This window comes from Lagenorhynchus albirostris, chromosome 20 (assembly GCF_949774975.1).
Source record: "Lagenorhynchus albirostris chromosome 20, mLagAlb1.1, whole genome shotgun sequence".
Classification (NCBI taxonomy): domain Eukaryota; kingdom Metazoa; phylum Chordata; class Mammalia; order Artiodactyla; family Delphinidae; genus Lagenorhynchus; species Lagenorhynchus albirostris.
The window spans coordinates 52,777,045-52,800,659 of record NC_083114.1 but is presented as its reverse complement, the minus strand read 5'-3'; the positions used below and the strand labels follow the sequence as shown (position 1 = coordinate 52,800,659).

At 46.3% G+C, this 23,615-nt stretch overlaps 1 protein-coding gene across 4 annotated transcripts in view; it reads left to right on the top strand.

Moving 5' to 3' along the window:
• UNK (unk zinc finger) overlaps positions 1-23,615 on the top strand; it is a 34,040-nt gene that overhangs the window by 2,420 nt on the left and 8,005 nt on the right. For 2 of the 4 annotated variants that reach the window (XM_060134435.1, XM_060134434.1), the window contains exons 2-9: positions 17,285-17,494; positions 18,522-18,698; positions 18,839-18,969; positions 19,533-19,668; positions 20,218-20,335; positions 21,324-21,408; positions 22,609-22,751; positions 23,158-23,358. In XM_060134435.1, coding sequence (XP_059990418.1) covers positions 17,285-17,494; positions 18,522-18,698; positions 18,839-18,969; positions 19,533-19,668; positions 20,218-20,335; positions 21,324-21,408; positions 22,609-22,751; positions 23,158-23,358 — 1,201 coding nt within the window. Of the gene's footprint in view, positions 1-1,914; positions 2,172-2,460; positions 2,627-2,751; positions 2,855-17,284; positions 17,495-18,521; positions 18,699-18,838; positions 18,970-19,532; positions 19,669-20,217; positions 20,336-21,323; positions 21,409-22,608; positions 22,752-23,157; positions 23,359-23,615 lie in introns of all 4 variants that reach the window. The other 2 variants (XM_060134431.1, XM_060134432.1) reach the window with 2 other exon arrangements.

The window sequence follows — 23,615 nt, the reverse complement described above, 5'->3', positions numbered from 1 at the left end:
CTGAATATGACCTTATCTAGTGCATTGATCCCATTGTTGAATACAGATATAGACTCCTTGTTGTTTTTTGAATGTTCGTATTTTTTTACCTGTCAAATTTTTTTTACATTTTAAAACTTTCTGATATGTTAATTTTGTGTATTTTTTTGTACCTGATGTTATTTGAGATTATGTGACATGCATTAATTTTGCAGTAATCTAGAAGAGATTTGCATTAAAATTGAATCCCACTCATCATAATGTCAGTCTTGGCAAACACAGTTGAATCCACCAAAAGCAAAAATTGTGTTCCTGTTGGCTTGCTTCTTGCCCTTTATTCTTATACCACAACTAAAGTCCTAGAGTTTGAGCCCTCCTTTTCCCAAACCAAGAGGATTATTCGTAACATAGTTTGAAGGATAATTATTTTGTTGGCTTTTCTTTTTTGTAAGCTGTTGAATATTCTTACTTTAAGGGAAACTTGGAATTAATCCTTTCAGAAAATTGGTGTAGCGGGCACTTGTGCTAGACTTGAGGAATCCATCCCTTTTAGATAACGGTTATATCAGAATTTCCTCTGTTGTACACTTCCAAGTATTGGATTAGCACTAAGTAAAATGATAATATGCATGTATTAGTACTTTTCAACACAAGAACCATGTGACCTCTTGCTAGGTAATTTGTCTATTTTTTTTGACAAAGACTAAATTTAATGCAGGTTTATTTAGAACAAGTCCATCATATTTTAGAAGAGTTTTATAAAAACAGACTGAAGAATGGGAAATTTTGGAGCAATTTACATTCTGAAATGTATCTACAAATTTAGCTAACTTCGGGCTTTCTTACTACATAACAATTATATTGTTAAAAGTGTATAGCTGAAAGGTCACCAAAAAACCTGCCATCTTTAATAAAACATCCCAGTTTGGGGACTTCCCTGGCCGTCCAGTGGTTAAGATTCTGCGCTTCCACTGCAGGGGACACAGGTCCAACCCCCAGTGGGAACTAAGATCCCGCATGCTGCATGGTATGGTCAAAAAAATCCCAGTTTTGGGAATTCTCTGTCAGTCCATTGGTTAAGACTTGGTGCTTTCTCTGCCGTGGCCCAGGTTCAATCCCTGGTCTGGGAACTGAGATTGCGCAAGCCGCGCAGCATGGCAAAAAAAAAAAAATTAAGTTTTTGACCTCATTATTTTGACCCTATAAGAGGATATAAACCTCAAAGACATTAAATCATTTTTGGATTCTTTTACCTGCAATTGATTCTCAGACTTCTTAACTCTCTTGTATTAAAGGAAAATGAAATTCTAGTTTATTGACGGTTACTTGGAGGTTTCTGGCCACTGGGTGATTTCTTATAGGTAGACAGAGGATAAGTGCTTTATACTCATCTAGCCAGGTGTCGTTTTAATTTAGGACTGTTTCCTGGGCATCTTTAAAGAAGAATAATGTAGCAGTACTTCCATACATAAACTACTTTGAGGGAAATTTGTTAGTTTATACATCATGTAAATGTCATGAGCTTCACTTGATTGCATCTGATTGTGTTTTGGAAAATCCAGGCAATGAACAGTATTTAAATCATTATTGCAGATTCCAATAACTTTGTAAATACATTGCTAGAGCATAACTTGTTGCACAATGGAAGTCATTGGAAGCATTGCTTAGCAGCCTTGGCAAGAATGAGTTAAATTACCAATAAACATTTCTGGATCTTGTTTACTTGTTTATCAAGGAGAACTAATTTCTTGCAGGACAAAAATTGAGAGCTCACTGTGGCCTTCAGGCAAGTCCACAAAATCCCCATTAATAAGTGTTAAGTGCCCATGCTAAGGGTAGACTCAATTTTAGCACCTAGTTGATATTTGCTATAATCTAAATTAATGATTAAAGTGAAGATTTGCTTAATGGTTAAGTTTTTTTGTTTTAATCCAGCTATGTTAGATACTAAAGAAGGCTTCCCCACAATCCATATGCATCTGCTTTGACTGGTGGTTTCTATCAACCTACAAAGACTGTGGCTTATTGGTGAGGGCAGCTGGACAACTCTGAGAGCAACTTAGAGAAATCCATCTTGGGCACACTCTATAAAGGAGCTCCTTCTCTGCAAATAGCACCCCAGATAAGTGCACAAAAGCAAGACACCCTCGTGGACCTACTTCCTCCCGCTTTCAACACCCTGATGCCTGAAGGTGAGGTCTCCTTCCTGTGTGTCTTAGAAGCTGTGAGCTCACTTAGGTAATGAGAGGCCTGCGACAGCCTGAGCACCGCACATCTGCAGGCTTTCCTACCAGACCTTTGCCTAAAGGTTATTTTTCTCATTAGGAGAGACTCTAGGTTAGAAGACTGATAAAAGTAAGGTTGCATTTAAAGCTACATTACTTTAAATAGAGAACTGATCTAGGGATTATTTTCTCAAGTGGGGACAATATTTGCTTAATCATAAAGTTTTTCATTTTGTTTTTTGTTTTTTTGATCCAGCTGTGCTTGATACTAAAGGAGGTTTTCCCACATATGCATCTTCTGTATTTTGAAATTACAACTATGGACAGTTATGGCTAATCATAGTAGATTGTCTTCCCTTCTTTTAACACCTTGGATGAATTTTGGGGCACATTAATGTGTTATGTGAAGATGGATGTTGAATGTAAGTTTCTCTGCCATTCTTAGCCAATATATAAAAATTACATTAGCCTAATTGCTAAAAATGCCAAGGATTTGCGTTCAGTATCTTTCTGGACAATGTAGTTTTCTTGTTTTCTTACCATATAGATACTCTATAGATTCACCCCAGCCAGCCATCTTAAAATACCTGCATGGGCAACAGAGAGATCTACGGAGAAAGTTTGGGTAAAATCATTGCATATGAAAATAGGTATGGGGTTTATTTTGGGGGGATGGAAATGTTCTGGAATCAGACCATGATGATGGTTACACAACATGATGAATATCCTAAAAACTAATGAAATGTACACTTTAAAATGGTGAATTTTTATGTTGTATAAGTTACATCTCAATTTTTTTGGACAAAAGCGTTGTTACAATCAGTGTATATGAGTCCCTCCTACTAGAGAGGCCTTAGACACATGGCCTATCAGGGCTTGGCAGCATCAGTCAGCATGGGAAAGCCTGCAGTTTGTGAAGAGCTCTTGGCACCCTTTTCCCAGCCTTCTCAATGGCTTCGTCTCCGTGTATCCATTCTAGGCGAAAGCCTCCATGTTGTAAGTCTGAGGAGATTCTTTTAAGAAGTGAACACTCAGCAAGTGTGAGACTCCTAGTTGTTGGTAGTTGTACTTTAAATTGTCTCTGAATTGGTAACCGTTATAAAGAAGAAGCACACTTTTCCCAATACCTTCATAAAATGAATTGTGTTTACTTCCTAGGGTGGGTGGGATGTAGAAGAGGTTGCTGTTCTGCTAAAATGAATTGATTCTGTTCAGGTATTGTGATGATTGTTCTAATGTTCACATGGGCATTTCTGTAAGAATAGGCCATGTGTTTTAGGCATTTAAAGTGATATCAATGGCTATAATATTTTCGTTCAAATAATCTCAACAAACTTTTAATATTTTCTCTATAAAATCCCTCAACTTTCACCCCTTTTTTCTTTGCCAGTGTGTAGAATTTGACAGCAGTATCAAGAGCTGATGAGGAGGAGAAGATGGAAAGGAGTCTAGCAACTTAAAAATCTCATAGCGTTCTGTGAGGTGACCTTTTTCCTGTTGGTGGCTCAATTTATTTAGGAGACAAAGAAGATACTAAGGCCTGTGATAGTATCGTCATGTCATATCTGAGCTTATTTTCCTCCCTTATTCTTTACATCACAGTTTGCTTTTTGTGTTCATAAGTTGACTCATTTGTTTCCTATTAGTATTTGAAACACCATATGGTCACCATAAGTCCTAACAAAATGACTTCTAATGAGGAGGGGAAGACCCATGTTCCCACCTTCCTATGAAATTTTGGCCTATTCACAAAACTACCCCATTGAAGAGAGATAGTTATGCTTAGGAAGGAAGAGGTTGATAAAAACATTTGGCATGGTGTTTTATGACTTAAAAATTTTAAGTAGTAGTTTTTATATCTAAGCTTTTATTAATTTTGGTAAGAACATTACTATATTGTTTTTATTTCACTTTTAGTGCTAAGAGGTGCCAAGCATCTGGTAGCCTGCCAGTTTAGGATTTGTGTAAGTCAAACAACATGAATTAGAAACTTGTACTTATATTTTCTTATTTAAAACCAAACAGAACAGATTTTACTATTGAACTTTTATAATGAACACATAAAATGAATATTAAATATCCAATAGAGTACATTGAAGTTAACATTTCTGTTTTTGTTTTTAGTTACTTATTTTATGGTATTGAAATTATGGCCTGTCAAAAACTCCCAGACATACTTTCAACAGCTTCTAGAGAGCCACTTATGCTTATTTGTTACTACTCTTGTTTTTCCTGTAGCTCAGTTAAGAAAAGCATAGTTAACAGCATGGTGTTTAAGACTAGTGACTCTAGGACCAGACTGTCTGGGTTTGAAGCCCAACTCTGCCGCTTACTAGCTGTGGGACCTTGGGCAAGTGACTTCCTTCTTTGTGTGTCAGTTTCCTGATGATACCAATAATACCTGTGCCAAGGGGTAGTTATGAGGATTCAGTGAGTTAATGTATATAAAGTGCTTAAAACCGTGCCTGGCACTTAGCACAGTGTAAGTACTATTCTTATCAATGTCTGAACAGTGCTCAGGTTACTGCTTTCAGTTGCATTGCTACCTCCTTCAACAGCCTGTGGGTCCGTGTTGTCTTCAGAGCACTCTCCTCTCTTCCCTGTCCATTCGAATTTCACTTCAGTCGCAGTTCTTATAGCCTCCATCAGCCTGGTTATATCTCAGACAATGAATTTGTGTTCTCAACGGAACTACTCTTTCAGGGATCAAGACTGTTGTACAGAAGTGTTCAAAATAACACATCAGTTAAAACCTTTATACTAAAATATTTGTCAAATTGGAAGCTTTTGAGGCCAGCTATTTACAGGAAAACTTTGAAGCAAAGCAAGGTGTTATCTAATTTAGGGAACGAACCAGGGTTTTCAGTACCGCTCACAGATTCTCCAAAATCAGTGACGTTGAGTCACTGATCACATGAACTTTCCTCAGTTTTACCACTTCCAGGATCCTTAGGGCAAGTGAAAATTATAGACAGGAGGAACCAGGAACACCAACGTTGCACCGTTCATGGTTCTTGTTAGTTCTTGGGGCCGGGACATGTCACAGGTATCAGCTTTTTCCCAGTGAGAATGGGCTGAAATCATTTGCTGGTGAGTGACTCCACCCCACCTTAAAGTGTTTGCTTGCTTCAGTGCCTGTGGTGCTTGTACTGTGGGTTCCTGTGTATGTAACTGTGTGTTAAGATAGTTTCATTGTACTGGCCCCAAGGTCTTTGGCTAAAACCCGGTTATAGGATTAAAGCCTGTCTTAAAGATTTAGACACATGCAGAAATTCACCAGATGCTTATTTTGTTTGCCTGAATAATACTATCTGGGCTTGCTTTTTCTGCCAGAGAGAGTGTTCTAAACCAGGATCACTTCAGAAGATAGCACATTATCTTATTTATCTTTTTTTTTTTTTTTTTTTTGGTAAGCGGGCCTCTCACCGATGTGGCCTCTCCGTTGCGGAGCACAGGCTCCAGACAAGCAGGCTCAGCGGCCATGGCTCACGGGCCCAGCCGCTCCGCGGCATGTGGGGTCTTCCCGGACCGGGGCACGAACCTGTGTCCCCTGCATCGGCAGGCGGACTCTCAACCACTGCGCCACCAGGGAAGCCCACGTTATCTTATCTTAAATAAAGATTTGGACAAATAATTGTCCAAATATTTACCAATAACTAATTTTAGCTTTATTTGGCGTTGTTTTTTTAAAAAGCCTTTTTTTTGGTAACTCTTACTGGTGTGGTTATTGTCATAAAGTTGTATGGTTGCTGGGTTACGTTTGGTGTCAAAACAGAATGTGTATGTATATCCTTACAAACATTGAATCCAGAACTAATAGTTTACCTAAAGCTCTTCAAAAATGAGGAAAGGTTTTTCAGCAAATTGTAAGAAATATTTATTTTTACACACACACACACACACACACACACACACTTGGACAAGTAATTTAGGATTCTTAATCTACTGCTTATCTGCTCTTACAATATTCTCCTTGAAGTTAAAAAAGATTTTATTCTCAAACTTAAAAATGAAGAATCTTTGGTAAGTCATGAACTATGAGCTCTGTGACTAAATTTCTTTATAGGAGTTATGTATGGGGAAAATAAAGTAGCCAGTAGGGTTAATATAAATATGGAAAACAGATTATAGATAAGTGTCATTTGAGCCTTTGGACACCACAGTGTTGTCTTCGACAGTGACTGGAATTTTTTTGGGTTTTTTGTTTGTTTTGTTTTTTCTTTCCTTTGCTAGTTTCAGAATCCTATCACATTGTGGCTAGATTTCATTAAGCAATATTTAAGAACAGGACCATTTCTTGCATTTTAAGATTCTGTTTCCGTGATAAAGCTTGATTATTGCTTGAAATAGATGAAATTCGGATTTAATAAGACTAGCTGTAATAAAGATGAACAGCGGTGGCTTATTAGGGATATGGGTACATCTGTCACGTTGCCAGATCTCTGCTACCCCTGTGTGAGTCTCATGAGCAGTGACCACTGACTAGCCAGGAGAGCAGCTGGCTCCCCAGGAGGAGAGCCATGACCTTCAGTCTGCGAGGTGTCAGGGGTGGGTTTCTACTGTCAGCTCTGTCTGTTGCCCCCTTTTTGTTGGGCTCACAGATTGCTGTTCACTGTGCACGTTGGGATCAAGTCCCGAGCACACACCATCTCTTCCTGTTGCTTCTCCAGAGGCCCTCATTGTCTTGCCTTTTTATTCAAATCTGACCATTTTACATATGTATCCAATCAGACTTTACAAATCATAAGCAGGATGACATTCTAATAGTCATTTGTTTTACAAAAAGATTTACCACAGTTCACTTTTAACTTAAAAGAACTCTTCTGACTTATTAGCATCATATATCTTTCATTTAATTTTGGAAAAGCCATGATAACCACTAAAATCAATAATACTGGGTGTAGTTTTCTTTCCAGTTTTTCTTTCTGCATATAGTTTACCTAATTGTCCAGTTATATATATATATATTTTTTTTCTTTCACTTAATATATCTCTAGTTTGTACCCAGCTTTTGCCAAATAGTCATCATAATACCTTTTAGTTGTTTGAGGAAACAGAAAAAGGAATTTAATACATCTCTGTTTATCTCTGCACATTCTCAGCAGCAGTTACAGAGTGAGCCATCCCACTGGTTGCTTTTCTAGTCTGCATGTGAAGCTGAAGATCTTAAATTTAGTGTTGAGGGTGAGGAACAAGGCTGTGCAGACTTTGTGGGCAAAGTAGCTAGAGAAGTTACTGATTTCTTAATTGCCAGGAGAAGCATCTAAGTTGCTTGTCTGTTTTGCTGGGTTAGTGCATAGCTGCTGTGGACCAGGCTTGTACCACTTGGGTTGCTTTAACACTTTTGCTTTTTCTTGGACAAACATGTCCTGAACACCTGCTACAAGCTGGCTTTGTGCAGGGGTACAAAGATGAATAGACCTGGCTGTATACAAAGCAGTTGAAATCAGCTGTGGTGGGGCCATACCTGCTGTATTCACACAGTATGGTGGAAACATGGAAGAGAGGGCAATTAATACCACTGGGCAGGGCAGGAAACTCTTATGCAGAGAGAAGCCAGAAGGGCGATCCAGACACAGGAGCAACATAATTGAAAGTATGGAGGTCAAAAATGAGGGGAGGCTATGGTGTGTGGAGCAGAGGTCAATAAACTATGGCTCATATGACAAATCTAGCCTGCTACCTGCTTTTGTATGGCCCGTGTACTAAGAATAGTTTTTGCATTTTTAATGGTTGAAAAAGAATATTTCATGGCACATGAAAATTATATGAAATTTAATTTTCGGGACTTCCCTGGCAGTCCGGTGGTTAAGGCTCTGTGCTTCAAATGCAGGAAGTGTGGGTTCGATCCCTGGTTGGGGAATTAAGATCCCACATGCCGTGTGGCCCAAAAAAAAAAAAAAAAAGAAATTTAATTTTCAGCATCCATAAATACAGCTTTATTGGAAGCCACGCTCATTGGTTTAGATATTGTCTATGGCTGCTTTTGCAGTTTAACCACAGAGTTCAGTAGTTCTGATGGAGAGCAGACTGTTGCTCTGCATTGCTCTTCAGTGCGCTACAAATCATGGTGACACAGTTACAACTTGACAGTGTTTCCGGTGCCATGTGTGTTAGCATACCACAATGTTTTATTTATTCTTTATTACCAGTGCCTAAGTATCACGTCAAAAGGAGAAGAGAAGAATGGACTTGGAATGTCGTGTTTTTAGGGCACGGGAGTGTGGATTTTCTTGTCACTGAATTAGTTGGCAAAGCTATCTGTAATTAAAAAGCTGTGCTGAAAGAATCCATTAACATTACCAGACTATGTAGTTGTCACAATATTCCCAACTCATAGGAAGGCAACGGTCAGAAAAATTAGAAAATTCTAAAGAGACTGTTTCATTACAGCAGAATTTCTTCACAAAAATGAAAACGAGGCTATAACTGAAGTAAGTTTCTGAGTGGCTCATGTGTTAGCCAAGCAAGGAAAGCCATTTACGGATAGAGAATTAATTAAATTATGTTTGAGGGAAGAAGCTGAAGAAACATGTCCAGAGAAAACAAACTTGTTTAAGAGCATTAGCCTTTCAGCAAGAACAATTTCTCAAAATGTTGAGGTCAATGGGAAAAACATCAGTGGTCAATTAGAAAACAAGGCAAATGATTTTGTGTGGTTTTTCTTGGCTCTTGATGTGTCAACAGAAGCTACTGTTTTATTCATGAAGTCAGTGCCGCGTATGAAGTGACTGAAGAAGTAGCTTCTATGAATAGTCTACTTAAAACAACTACAGCTGAGGATATTTTCTTTTCAAAAACATTAAGAAAACAGTTAATTCACTACGGCCTGGAGTATAATCTGCTGATATCTGTTACAACTGATGATGGTAGGAATATGTGTGGAGCAGAAAAAGATTTAATTGGACAAATTTACAAAGCTTATGAAAACATAAGGTGTTTAAAGCTTGTGGTTATTCATTGTATTCATCAGCAGGGACTCTGGAAAGTATTCGAATCTGTCATGAGTTCTTGAACTGCTAGGATCAGTGATGAGCTTCACTCCCTCTTGTGGACTTAACAATCCTCAATTCCATGAATTTTTATCAAAAATAAAAGCTGAATATTCTGGCATGCCCTACTACACAACTAGATAGCTTAGCAGTGGTGAAGTTTTCTTGTAATTTTTTGAGTTCAGGGCTGAGATTGAAATTTTTCTGAAAGAAGAATCATTCTCAACCACTATTACCGAATGCTGAATGGCTTTGGAAGTTAGCTTTTACTGCAGGCTTGATAATGTTTCTTAATGAATTCACCCTAAAATTACAAGACAAAACATCACTTATACGCAAACCTTATGTTGCAGTAAAGTCATTTTGACAACTAACGTTTGAAACATGTCATGTCAAAGTACCTTACACACTTCCTCTGCTGCCAGAAGTTAAAGGTGAGATCTCTCCCTACACAAATTTACCATGGATGTGATTTCATTGATTGATTGATCGATGCATCGGGTCTTGGTTGTGGCGCGCAGGCTCAGTGCCACACAGCACGTGGGATCTTAGTTCCCCGACCAGGGATCGAACCTGCGTACCCGCACTGGAAGGCAGATTCTTAACCACTGGACCACCAGGGAAGTCCCTACCATGGATATGATTTCTGAACACAAATTATAGTTTGAGCAGTGATTTTGCATCTTGATAGGAATACAAAGGAAATTTCCATATTTCAAAATCCATGTACCTTTGCAAATGAGTTTATGCCAAACCTTCAATTGGAAGTAGTTAAAAGAAAAGCATCATATGGGAGGATATATGTATACTTACAGCTGATTCACTTTGTTATACAACAGAAACTAACACAACATTGTAAAGCAATTATACTCCAATAAAGATATTAAAAAAAGTATTAAGACACTAATAGAATTCTATAAATGTATTCTAAGAGCAATATACTCAATTAAAATCATGCTTGTAGAATGATAACAGCATTTGTCAGTACCTGTCTATGTGAAAAGACATCTTCAAAGGTGAAATAAGTAAAATCTTATTACAGAATCAACATTAACAGATGAACATTCGTAACCAATTTTGGTGAAAGGGACCCCCAACTTTGCAAATGTTATTCCTGCCACCCTAAGTCCATTCTTATTAGTAGACCTGTGTTACCAAAAATTATAGCCAATTATTATTTTCACCAATAAAAATCTGTGGAAATTGGTTTTTTCTCTTGTTACGTAAGTACGTACGTAATATCCTCAGTTTGGCCTTTTAGCCCTCGAAGTCTGAAATACTTACTCTATGGTCCTTTACAGAAAAAGGTTTGCTGACCCTGCTGTAGAGTTTAGCTTGCTGTTGGTGAGAGGAGCAGGTCAGTGGCAGCAGGGGAGGTAGAGTCAGAGTGAGGCCATGCTAAGCACGATTCTAGAAGCAGGGGGGAACTAGATAGATATGGATTAAAACGTCAGCTACGTCCTCCCCATTGCCTCTAAATTTACGTGGTTTTCGGACTTCCCTGGTGGTCCAGTGGTTAAGACTTCACCTTCCAACACAGCGGGTGCGGGGTCAGTCCCTGGCCAGGGAGCTAAGATCCCACATGCATTGCAGCCAAAGAACCGAAACAGAAAACAGAAGCAATACTGTAACAAATTCAGTAAAGACTTAAATTGGTCCATGTCAAAAAAAAAAAAAAATCTTGGAAAAAAATTGAAAAAGGACTTCCCTGGTGGCGCAGTGGTTAAGAATCCACCTGCCAGTGCGGGGGACACAGGTTCAATCCCTGGTCTGGGAAGATCCCACACGCCGAGAAGCAACTAAGCCCGCAAGCCACAACTTCCGAGCCTGCACTCTAGAGTGCGCGAGCCGGAACTACGGCGCCTGTGCTCCACAACTACTGAAGCCCGTGCACCTAACGCCTGTGCGATGAAGAGTAGCCCCGGCTCCCCGCAACTAGAGAAAGCCCGCGCGCAGCAACGAAGACCCAATGCAGCCAAAAATAAATAATTAAAAAAATAAATTTACGTAGTTTTTCTAACAGTCATCTCTAATACTTTTCTGTTTATTCAGTTTATTCAAATTCTGCTCACCCTCCTACCCAGAGGAGAGTGAAACACCCAAACAGATAAAGCTATTAAGTGGGACAATTTAGAATAGGATTTAAAGTTTAGCTGGAGGGAATTCCCTGCGGTTAATAGGACTCTGTGTTTTCGCTGCCAAGGGCGTGGGTTCCATCCCTGGTCCTCAGAGGACTAAGATCCCGCAAGCTGAGCATACAGCCCCAAAAATAAAGTTTAGCCGGAAATTGAGCTGGTAGCAGTTAGCACTTGATTTAACACCTTAAGAGTGATGTAGGGACCTCCCTGGCGGTCCAGTGGTTAAGACTTCACCTTTCAATGCAGGGGGTGCGGGTTTGATCCCTGGTCAATCCCTGGTCAGGGAGCTAAGATCCCACATGCCTCTTGCAGCCAAAAAACTAAAACAGAACAGAAGCAACATTGTAACAAATTCAATAAAGACTTTAAATATGGTCCACATCAAAAAAATCTTAGAAAAAGTGATGTAATTTACTGCATATATTGTTAATCCCTTATGTTATCACTGTTGGTTTAATGGGGCAAGTGATTGAATTTTGATTTCAAGTAGCCTGAATTTTGCTGTTTTAGAATTTTGGAAAGTAAAGATAATCCAGTAAATATTGAAAGTATCATTTGATTTTTTTTAAATGTTTGCATGTATTTGATTTTAAAAGTTTTTAGGGAAAGGTATTAGTTTTATAAAGCAGTTCAGTAATATGATACATTATGATTATATTTGTGTAAAAGTACTGGGAGAAAATTAACCAAAAGTCTAGCATTATTCGTGGTGGGATTAAGGGTGATTTCGCCCTTTTTTTAAAAATATATATATTTTTTTAAATTTATTTTTGTTTGGCTGCATTGGGTCTTTATTTCTAAGCGCGGGCTTTCTCTAGTTGCAGTGAGCGGGGGCTACTCTTCGTCCCGGTGCGCGGGCTTCTCATTGCGGTGGCTTCTTTTGTTTTGGAGCACCAGCTCTAGGCGCGCGGGCTCAGTAGTTGTGGCTCGTGGGCTCTAGAGCACAGGCCCAGTAGTTGTGGCTCACGGGCTTAGTTGCTCTGCGGCATGTGGGATCTTCCCGGACCAGGGCTTGAACCCGTGTCCCCTGCATTGGCAGGCAGATTCTTAACCACTGCGCCACCAGGGAAGTCCCCCCTTTTCTACATTTAAAAACTTTCTGTTAAGTGGGCATGTTACTTGCACAATGATCCTTTACATTTACAGATAAACCATTAATAGGATAATTAATATGATGTCCTAGAAAGGAGTGAAAGATAACTTTGAAAGTCAGCCCCTGTTGGGACAAACGCAGGCGCTGCTCCTTAGTCAAGGTGAGACTCTGAGCAACCTCAGTGTTCCTCCAACCTTCGTTGATCCTTCTCCTGGGAAGGACGAAGATGTGGCTTTTTCCATCAACTCTTACTGATTCAGGGCCTGAGTGGTTTCTTGACTCATCCTGGCCACAGTAGGTCACTGAGGCCTTGCAATTTGAAGCTAGTCCACATTTATTGTCTTTTATCCTTGAGTGCGGGTATTCCTGGGAGATGGAAGTGTGAAGAATTGAGCTCTGTGGCCCTATGCGCCCCCCAGATCTTGGAGTGGGGCAGGGGTGGTTGGCGAGTCTTCTCTCCTAACCAGGGATTCCAGGACTTCTTGGTTTTCCTGAGAGCTGGTTGAATTGGAACGAGTAAGTTTCAGCCTATTTTCTTAGATCTTATGCTTTCAAACCTTTAAAATGGAAAGATCGGTTGGAGCATAATGGAGACAGTTGTTCATTTCCACTGAAAATTTGTTTCATTTCAATCCATGAAAGTAGAAAAGAGTGATTTCTAAGTGCGTTTCTCCTTGCTGTCTGGGCAGTGCGTTGCTGGTTAGCACAAGGTTAGAGGGGGACAGGGAGAGTGGGAAGTTCTGACTAAACATTTTGGTTCCCAGGTGGAGGATGGCACAGTTCTGTTAATGGCTTAAGCAGAAGGTTAGACATTTCTCTCATTGATTATTGTTGGTTGAAAGTGGGTATTCTGCCGGCCTAGACTCAGTCATTTGGCCCCTTCTCTCGTGAGAGGCTTTTCTGCAGGACAGTCCGCCCTGTCTGCAGAGTTACAAATTTCCTGCACTGTAGTGCTTTTCACCAGGGAATAGGATTAAGCTTCTAGCTCTCAATGTCTGCCCGTGCGCGGCATCATAAAATTGTTGATACCTTTGTAGACTTTGCCTCTGGTGTGACTTCTTGTTACATTCATTCAGCAAACTGTCACTGTACTGGGTTATTACATGCTTGCTGTCAAGGACTTTATAATCTAGTAATAAAGGAAAACGTACACATTATTAATATGCAGTGCAGGATAAGGACTATAAGAAATGTCCAGAGAAAGTGCTGTAAAAGCTTAGAGATGATAACTTAGCTGGAGACAAGGGCAGGAGGGGGAGGATAGGTAGAGGTCAAGGAAAACTTCATGGAAGTGATGGCATCAGAAGATTAATTACCATTGAATTCAGCCTTGAAAGATTTCTACAGGTGAGGAAGGGGACATGAGCAAAGGCAGGGAAGTTAAAGATCTCTTTGCAAGACACCAAGGACTCCAGTGTTACTGGATTCAAGAGAAATGGGGCTGGAAGAGTTCATTGGACCAGCTGTGTAGGGCTTGAAATGCCAGGCCGAATAGTTGGTCTTTATCAGTGGCTACTCGTGGAAGCTAAAGGCTTTTAAGAAAGTGAAAATTACATTTGGGTTCTGGGAAGAATGATGAGTACTGTGCAACATAAACTGGACAGGGGAGAGGCCGGATACAAGGAGACCGGTTTATTAAGAGGTACCAAGTGCCTGACCCGTGGTGGTGGGAATGGAGATGAAGAGGCTTAGAATGAGGTGATTTGTTGCCTCCATGTCTTTCCTCTGTGACACCTCTGCCAGCTGGAGCCCTTTGGAGCCGTAGCATCTGTAGGTAACACTGTGGACATGGCTGCCCCAGAGAAGCAGGCTTGCCAGGAACTCTCTCCGAGAGGACAGACTGTGTCCACAGTCACTTCTCTGGACTGCCTCCCTGGGTTTTTACTGAGGCATTGATTACTAAGCAGGCAGATGCCACTCTTAGGGTTGCTAGATTTAGCAAACAAAAATAGAGGATGCCAGGGACTTCCCTGGTGGTCCAGTGGTTAAGACTCCGTGCTCCCAATGCAGGGGGCCTGGGTTCAGTTCCTGGTCAGGGAACTAGATCCCACACGCATGCCTCAACTAAAGATCCTGCACGTGGCAATGAAGATCCCGTGTGCTGCAACTAGGACCCAGCGCAGCCAAATAAATAAAAGAAGAAACCCAAGCTATGCTTTAAAAAAAAAAGAGGATGCCAGTTAGATTGAAATTTCAGATAATGGATAATTTTTTAGTATAAGCATGTCCCACAAAATATTTGATTTATCTGATATTCCAGTTTAACTGGATGTCCTGTATTTAGTCTGTCAGTCCTAACTATCAATACTTCTCATTCTTCCCTGGCCCTGGGATCAGCTTCATCCGCTCTCATTTCCTACCTGTTACCTCCTGAATTAGTCTCCTGTGGGTCAGGAGTCAGGTAGAGTATGTGCTGCGCAGGAGAGATCAGTCTAGCAGTTTGGGGGGTTGGTGTCCCAACTCAGTGCCAGGGTTTGATACTGCCACATGCTGTACCTGTGTACAGTGTGCAGGGCAGATTTCTGTCTATAACCAGACAGAGAGGGAGACAGGAAGACCTTACGTTCCAATGTCAGAGGGGCTGTGAGAGGCTCTACGGAGCCTTCCAGGTTTCAACCCAGTGTCTCAGAATATATCTGCAGCCTGGAGATGATATCCCTGAAATGTGGCTCCTCCCACACCTCACCTCATCCTCATTTCCCTTTTCCAGTTCTACCCCACTCACATTCCACAAAGGCGCTTGGAGCTCTTTGACTTAGGCATACTGTTGCTAAGCTCGTACCGTTCCCTTTGCCTAAAACACCCTTCCCACATTCTTCACCCACAAGTACCTCTCCTTCCCTTTCCCCTTCCTCTGTGCCAGCCTGGGTCAAGGATCCTTCCTCTGGGTTCCCAAAGAGCCCTCTGCAAACCTTCCTCATAACCTTTTCCACAGTTGATTGATTCCACCTGTTACTGGTGTGTCTCCCATGAAAATATGGGCTTCCTAAGGGTAAGGACCTGCTACGTCAGTGTCCTCAGCGCTCACCACCATGCCTGCACCTAGTAGGTGCTCAGTAAATAGGTGCTGAACGAATAGGATGCTGTTTGGGAGCTTCACTGCCCCTTAAACCCCCATCTGTGTTCTTTAGGGAGCACCCAGCTCCAGCTTCCCCCTGCCCAGTACACACGCCTGGACACTTCTCCACACTTCAGGGCTGGGAGGATTTGGGGTTTTTTGGCCACGCCACATGGCTTGTGGGATCTTAGTTTCCCCGACCAGGGATTGAACCCGGGCCCTTGGCAATGAAAGCACGGAGTCCTAACCACTGGACTGCCAGGCAATTCCCCTTGTCTGGGAGGATTTTACAGCACTCTCATTAGCGTTAAAGAAAACCTGTCTGGAAAGTCTCAGCCCTGGACCTACCTGTCCCCACACCTTCCATATGCCCAGACTGATAAGGCCCTGCATAGCCTGGCATGAGCCAAAGACATGGGCTGGACCCTCGCGCCTGTTTCCCAGGCATTCCAGCTCCAGGTGGCTGCTCTCTCCACCCTCCCTTCTGCACACAACCTTCTGTGCCTTCTAGAACCATCCTCCTCACTGGCATCAAATGCCTTCTATCAAGCCATTTGTTGCCTTCATTGCTAGGGCTTCAAGGAATGAATATAGAGAACTGGGCTGCCTGCTTGTGCCCACCGTGTGTCTGTGTGTGTGTGTTGGGGGGTGGGGGGGCAGTGGCGGTAAATCTAAGAAACCCTCCACCTGGACACAAAGTGAATGAAAACACGGATGGGTGGTTTGGTTCTGTAAGGGGGTTAAGTGGGTCAGGCCTTCCACTGGGTGGTGTGGGGGGAGGAGCTTCGGGTCGTCTTTTTTTTTTTTTTTTTTTGCGGTATGCGGGCATCTCACTGTTGTGGCTTCTGTTGCGGAGCACAAGCTCCGGACGCACAGGCTCAGCAGCCATGGCTCATGGGCCCAGCCGCTCCGCAGCATGTGGGATCTTCCCAGACAGGGGCACGAACCCGCATTCCCTGCATTGGCAGGGGGACTCCCAACCACTGCGCCACCAAGGGAAGCCCTGTCTTGGTTTTTAGATGCAGAGCAAAGGAGAGAGATGCAGGTTGGGAGGAGGCTGGGAGGACAGACAGAGCCCCCAACCCCAGGTTAGGACAGAAATAGAATACCTCAGCTGCTGCAGGTACTCATTTGCAAGACTGTTGTGGGAGGCAAGGCTGAGAGGGAGTCTCTTCAGATGCTTCCAACATGAGCTTCACAAACAGACTTGGGTAATGCTAGGAAGTGTCTCTGGAAGGAGGTCAGCGGACAGGACAGTGATGACCTGTGTCAGTGGTCCGGAAGGACACCTTGTGACCTGGGCTCTCAGCTCTAGAGCAGCAGCCATCCTGGCCCTTGGCCTTGTGCCCCAGCCCTGCTCCTGAGACAAGTGAAGCCTCCAGGAATTGGCAGGCAGATTGGGCAGCAGAGACCCTTGCAGGAAGTTTAGGAGAGGCTCCTCAAGGTCTGGTGTGCAGCCTTTTCCCTGTGATCAGTGGTTTGGCCTGGGAAACCTCGGGGAGCGCTCAGAGAACAAGCCACTGACGAAGCGCTCCTCTGGTCACCGTGGCAGAGGTAGCTGACCACTGAGGGCCCTTGTGGTCTATGGTTCCTGCCCTTCAGGCTGGCTGGGGACCCGCGTATTAGGAAGGATCCTGATACTGAGGGCCTGCCTTAGCTCTGGGTCTTTTCTGGTGTCTCAGTTGAACTAGCCCCCCCCGAGTAGGGCCCTTGGGGGACTTGGTGGCCAACTTCTTGCTGGGAAACAAGGGACTTATCTCTCCGCTCCTGGCCCACCCTACTCGGGGCTCTCCCTGCAGGTACCTGAAGGAATTCCGCACTGAGCAGTGCCCGCTCTTTGTGCAACACAAATGTACTCAGCATCGGCCCTACACCTGCTTCCACTGGCATTTCGTGAACCAGCGACGCCGCCGGTCCATCCGCCGTCGGGACGGCACCTTCAACTACAGCCCCGACGTCTACTGCACCAAGTACGACGAGGCCACAGGCCTCTGCCCGGAGGGCGACGAGTGAGTGCTGCCCAGCCTGCCCTCAGAGGAGCCCCCTGCCTCCTGGATCAGATGCCTTCACAGTAGTCCAGTCAGAGTCCAAGAAGCCAGCCAGAGACTGCCTTTGGGGACCTGCTGCAGCCTGGCCTACCGTCCTATGGTTTGGACCTGGGATCAGACCCCGCCATCATCTGGGGGAGACCCCTTCTCCTTTCCCTACTTTTGGGAAGCCCTACACAGGCCTTTCTTCTGCTAAGCCTAAGGGCCACATCTGAACCAAAGTGGCTTCCTGGGCCTTCTTGTCTGGTCCCTTGCAGGTCACAAGGACCCTCTCCCCAGCCTGTACTACCCACTCCATCCCATGCAGTTCCCACCAAGGCTGGCTGTTTAGTGACATACAGCCTCTCTAGTTCCCTTTTTGCTGACCCTAAATATTTTGCCACAAAGCTCTGTGAAGAGACAGGGCATAACACATGACAAACATGAGGTGGCAAACCTGGGAACGTCACTGAGGGAGCACTTACTGACCCTGCCTAACGAGTGTCTCAGCCGTGCGGAGGTCGTGACGGAGGCACTGTGGGGTGTTCTGTGGGTGCACCTCACTGAACCACCCGACACCAGCTCTTCCATTTCTCCCAGGGGTCAAAGGCTTGCTCACCCCTCCCCCCAGCTTCATGAAGCACCCAGGGCCCGAGGGCGTTTGCTTCTCTGAAGACCCCTGACCTAGGCAGTGTTTGTTCTCCCAAGAGTGCCCCCCTCTGGAGCTTCTCTTCAGGACAGCCCAGGGCACTGGCTGAGTAGTCTTTGAGAAGCTGAAGTGGGAATGCCAGGCCTTTCAGGGCCCACTTTGGGCTACAGCACCCACCGGCAGTGGGAGGGTGGCTCTGTTACCTCAGCAGGACTCGTCACTTGCTTGCCTCTTTGACCCACCATCAGTACACCCGCTGGGTCATGAGAAAGCCTTCAACGGGCAGGGAAGGGCACGGCTGGTAGCCCAGGCTGCAGGGGGCGAAGGTGAGTGACCCCCACCCCTGCTGCTGTGTTTCAGGTGCCCATTCCTGCACAGGACCACAGGGGACACTGAGCGCAGGTACCACCTGCGCTACTATAAGACTGGAATCTGCATCCACGAGACAGACTCAAAAGGCAACTGCACCAAAAACGGCCTGCACTGCGCTTTTGCTCATGGGCCCCATGACCTCCGCTCCCCTGTCTACGACATCAGGTGGGCTGATGGCTGAGGGCCGGGGTGGGGGCCTGGCTGCAGACGCGGTGAGTACCACCGACGGAGTGCAGGGCTGGCACTCTGGTTCCTTCCTCCTCATGCCCTCTCCCCGCTCTCTCTGTCCTCTCCTCTCTTCCCAGGGAGCTCCAGGCAATGGAGGCCTTGCAGAACGGCCAGACCACAGTAGAGGGCAGCATAGAGGGCCAGTCGGCTGGGGCCGCAAGCCACGCCATGATAGAAAAAATCCTCAGTGAGGAGCCTCGGTGGCAAGGTAAAGGTGGCCACACAAATGGCCATGCCCCCTCCCACCAGCTGTCTGTCCTCCCCCCTCTCCTCCCCATGGCTGCTCTGAGGACATGGCTCACCACCACCTGTTGCCTTCTCCAGCCCAAGCCACCACCTCTGCTGGGAGGCACTTGCCCCCTCATCCCACCTCACATCCCGCCAACTGCAGCCCTGGCATCCGGTGGCACTTCTGGGGGAGTCTCCCCAGACACACCTTGCCCTGCTCCCGTCACCCCAAGCCTCCGTCAGGAGGCTTTCACACATACACAGTCGTACACGTATATGAGTACACATAGGTGTATTCTCAACCCTCCTGCGGACGCCCTTTTAACTCTGTGAGCTGTGAGTATCTCCAGTGAGGGACGGCGGCATCCTCCTTACCTCTCTCCCGGGTCTCAGTCTTGGCATTGGCCCACGAGGAGGTGGCCCTGCTCATACCTCTCACAAAAGCCTCAGCTCCTAGACTCCTTCCTAGTGGCTTCTCCTTCCCCTCCCCGCACCCCGCCCCTGCCTCATCCACCTGACCCCTGCCTCTGGCCCCCTGTGCAGAGACCGCTTATGTGCTGGGGAACTATAAGACGGAGCCGTGCAAGAAGCCCCCACGGCTGTGCCGCCAGGGTTATGCCTGTCCCTACTACCACAACAGCAAGGACCGGCGGCGGAGTCCCCGGAAACACAAATACAGGTCCTTTGGCCCAAGCAGGCCAGCCGTGGGAGGGAGGGTGGCAGGGAAGGGATCACTGCAGGGGCTGCTTGCACTGTGCTCTCAGGGAGGCCAGCCCTGGGGATCACAGAATCACAGCACCCAGGTACGAGGGGAGAGAATGGTCAGGATAGCTGAACGATAGGGGGCCTTCCTGGATCCTCCTTTGGCATGAAATGAGGATCTTGGGTTAGAAGCCCCTCTAGTTCGGATCCTGAGGGGCGTTTGCCAGGGCCCAGCTGTGGTGTGGTTGTAGCCTGGCTCTCCTTGGGCTGCACAGTGCTCGGGGGGAGGACTTGGCTAAAGCAAGCAAAACAGTGTCCTTCTTGGTGATGCAGCCAGGTTGGGCCAGAGAAGCAAAGCCAGGCTTCTGGCCCCAGTAAGGCCCTCACTCTGCCGCTGATGTTTCCTACTTCTGAGCCTGGCTGTGCAAAGCCGGGAGACCAGAGAGGGGTCCTGAACAGCAGCGATCTCATTGGCTCCCCCAGATCCGCTCTGCGTCCATCTGACCCCACCCTCTTATTTAACCAGGTCATCTCCATGTCCGAACGTAAAACACGGGGACGAGTGGGGTGACCCTGGCAAGTGTGAGAACGGAGACTCCTGCCAGTACTGCCACACCCGCACGGAGCAGCAGTTCCACCCAGAGGTGGGCCTTGGAGCTGGCGCCCGAGCTGCGGCCCTTCGAGGGTTGGGGGTAGCTTAACATATCCTCTTTGGAAAGCAAGGAGGAAGGAAAGGAGGGTCCAGGCCGATGCTGGCAGAATCCATCCTGACACCATCCTGGGAGGGGTCTGTAGCCACAGGCTCCCCCCGGGCAGTACGTAAAGGAGCCCCACACCCTGATTCGGCAGCTTTCCACACTCACCCAGCAGCCCTTGGCCCCCGGTTTTGTTTCCCCGAGCCCCCCTGATAGGGAGAGCACGCACTGGGCATGGTGACTTGGCCGTTCTGGGCTTTGCACCACTTGTGGTACTTAACGTAGCATCAAGATTTAAAAAATAAGAAATCCCCTTACCGTTGTCCTGTACCATATGAGGGCCTAGGGTACCAGCAGCTTCCCTGGTGCAGCCCCTAGCCCCACGGTGTGGCCTGGGCTCTGTCAGTGCCACAGTCTCACATACGGTATGTAGAGGCATGTGCTGTCCCTTCCCTTGGTTCCATGGAGGTCAGGACACCCTGAGATAGACACACGGACGGAAACTACGTGATGTGGGCTACAGACAGCAGGGTAGAAAGTTAGGCCCAGCGTAGATCCCAACCCAGAGTGCTCCAGGGTGGATGGGTGTTGCCTGTGAACTTGGCTCCCTTAATGCCCAGAGTTACATTGGAAGGTCACAGCCCTGGCCAAGATCATGAGTTGAGAGTAGCATGGAGAAGATCCCTTTGTGAGAGCTGGGTCAGGGCTGGTTGGGCCTGTGACCACAGGAGGGGGGTGGTCCCTGGCATGCGGGTGGCAGTGTCTGCTCACTCTGGCTTGAGTAAGCAGTTGGCAGGGAGAGACTTAAGGAAGCGGCATCGGGTGGGGAGGAGAAAGGAGAGATTTCTAAGCTAACCCAGCCATGCTGAAGGCACCCCTGGCTGCCTTTCTCTCTCTGCCCAAGCCTGACCCACCTCTGTTCTGCTCTGCCCTCCAGATCTATAAATCTACCAAGTGCAACGACATGCAGCAGTCGGGCAGCTGTCCCCGAGGACCCTTCTGCGCCTTCGCCCACGTAGACCGTATGCTGTTCCCATTGCCCTGGGGCAGTGCCCTCTCCACCCTCCCCTTCCGTCCCCCCTCCCCCTAAGTTCAGTGTTAGCCAGCAGTGGGCCCCTGTCCCCCCTGGAAGTTCCATTCCCCCACCCCCCTGCCCCACCTCTCTGGAACTGGTCTCAAAACCCTGGAGCTTCCAAGGCCGTGAGACAGCAGGGACTGTGCCCCTGGTTGCGCACTCACAGGCCCAGGCAGGGTGAGGCACCCTCCCCGAGCCAACTAGGCAAATCCCAGCAGCCACCCCGTGCCCCACCCATGGCAGACATCACTAACTGAACACAGCACTCTGCCCTGCTGAGAGCAGAGCTGTCCAATCAAAATTTAATGCAACCCCCCTTATGTCATTTTAGATATTTTAGTAACCACATCTAAAAAGAAGAAAAAGAAATAGGTCAATTTTTAATAATATATTTTTATTTAACCCAACATAAAATAATATCATTTAAAATGCAGTCAACATAAAATCAAGATATTTTCCTTTTTTTTTTTCAAACCAAGTCTTTGAAAGCTGGCGTGTACTTGAATAGCTGCAGCACATTCCAGTCCAGACTAGGCACATTCCGGGTGCTCAGCAGCTGCATGTGGTCCTGGGCTGCGGTGCCGCTCGGTGCCGCTCCAGACCACCACCGTCAGTCTCAGAGACGGGTTTGAGTTACAACGTGTCTACCCCAGGCCACTGCTCTGTTTGTCCTTAACCTCTTTCTAGCCTTAGGCCTTATCTCTGGGATTAGAGTGAAAAATAAACTGAGGCCCCAGGGAGGGGGAAGCACACATGTGGCTCAGAGGTGGGCCCAGCCAAGGCAGCACAGAGAAGCAATGAATGGCCCAAGCTTTGGAGGCGTGTGGATTGGGGTTCAAATCCCAGCTCTTCTGTTTCCTAGCTCAGCCCCCTTGGGAGATATACCTTACCTCTCTGAGCCTCAGTTTCCTTATCTGTAAAATGGAGACCATGGTATCACTTCTGTCTTCCAGTCATTGTGAAGATTTACAATTAATACAAATTGCCTGGCACATATAAGTGCACAGCACGTGATATTAATAGAAACAGAAGCCTTCCCTTTATACATGGGGGATGCATGCGCTCCTTTAAGAGAGACCCAGATGCATTTTTGGAGGGACAGAGCTGGCTCAGGAGCCTGCTGACACCCTGCCCCTGTCTCTTGCAGAGCCACCCCTCAGTGACGACCTGCAGCCTTCCTCAGCTGTGTCCAGCCCCACCCAGCCAGGTCCCGTCTTGTACATGCCGTCTGCTGCTGGAGACTCGGTGCCCGTGAGCCCTTCCAGCCCGCATGCCCCTGACCTCAGCGCTGTACGTGCCTGTCCAGGGGGTGGGGTGGGTACCATGCCTGCCCAGAGCCAACACCTGCCTCTCGTGCCCTGTGCTTGGGGAGGAGGCCTCCGCCCAAGGGTGCTGCCCTTTCTGCCCCAGGGTTCTTCTGTCAAAAGCTGATAGTGGCTGGAGTGGTGTCCCCAGAGCCCTGCGATCAGCCTGGGTAGAGCTGATCACAGGTAGTAGAAGGGACAAAGCCTGTCTGCCCCCCAACACACAGCTTCCACATGGGGTTCTGGGTCCTGGGTGGTGGTTGCTGCCCCCTGGCCAGTTAAAAAGGAACTGAGCCCCTTGATGAAGGGTCTCCCTCCCATGCAGGGACGGAGAATGGGCCGTGCCGCAGCCTGCATTTTGCCCACCAGCCTACTCTCTGCCTTCTCTGCAGCTCCTCTGTAGAAACAGCAGCCTCGGCAGCCCATCTAACCTCTGTGGCTCCCCACCGGGCTCCATCAGGAAGCCCCCGAATCTGGAAGGCATTGTCTTTCCTGGGGAGTCTGGCCTCGCCCCTGGCAGTTATAAGAAGGCTCCTGGCTTCGAGAGGGAAGACCAGGTGGGAGCTGAGTACCTGAAAACTTTGAAATGCCAGGTAAGGGATGAGGGGGCAGCCCAGTGAGGTTAGCATGGGCTAACCTGCATGCGGCAAGAGAAGACCTGAAGGGTTGTCCTGGCCCAGCTATGGGGAATGTGGCTGGGAGATAGGAAGCCCCTGTTCCCAGCCTCTTCAAGACTGAGCAGAGCGGGTGAGGCCATCCCATTTTACAGATGAAGACAGGCAGGTTAGAGGCTGAGCACCTCACCCAGTATCAGAGCCAGTTAATAGAGGGGAAAGGGTACTATTCTGTC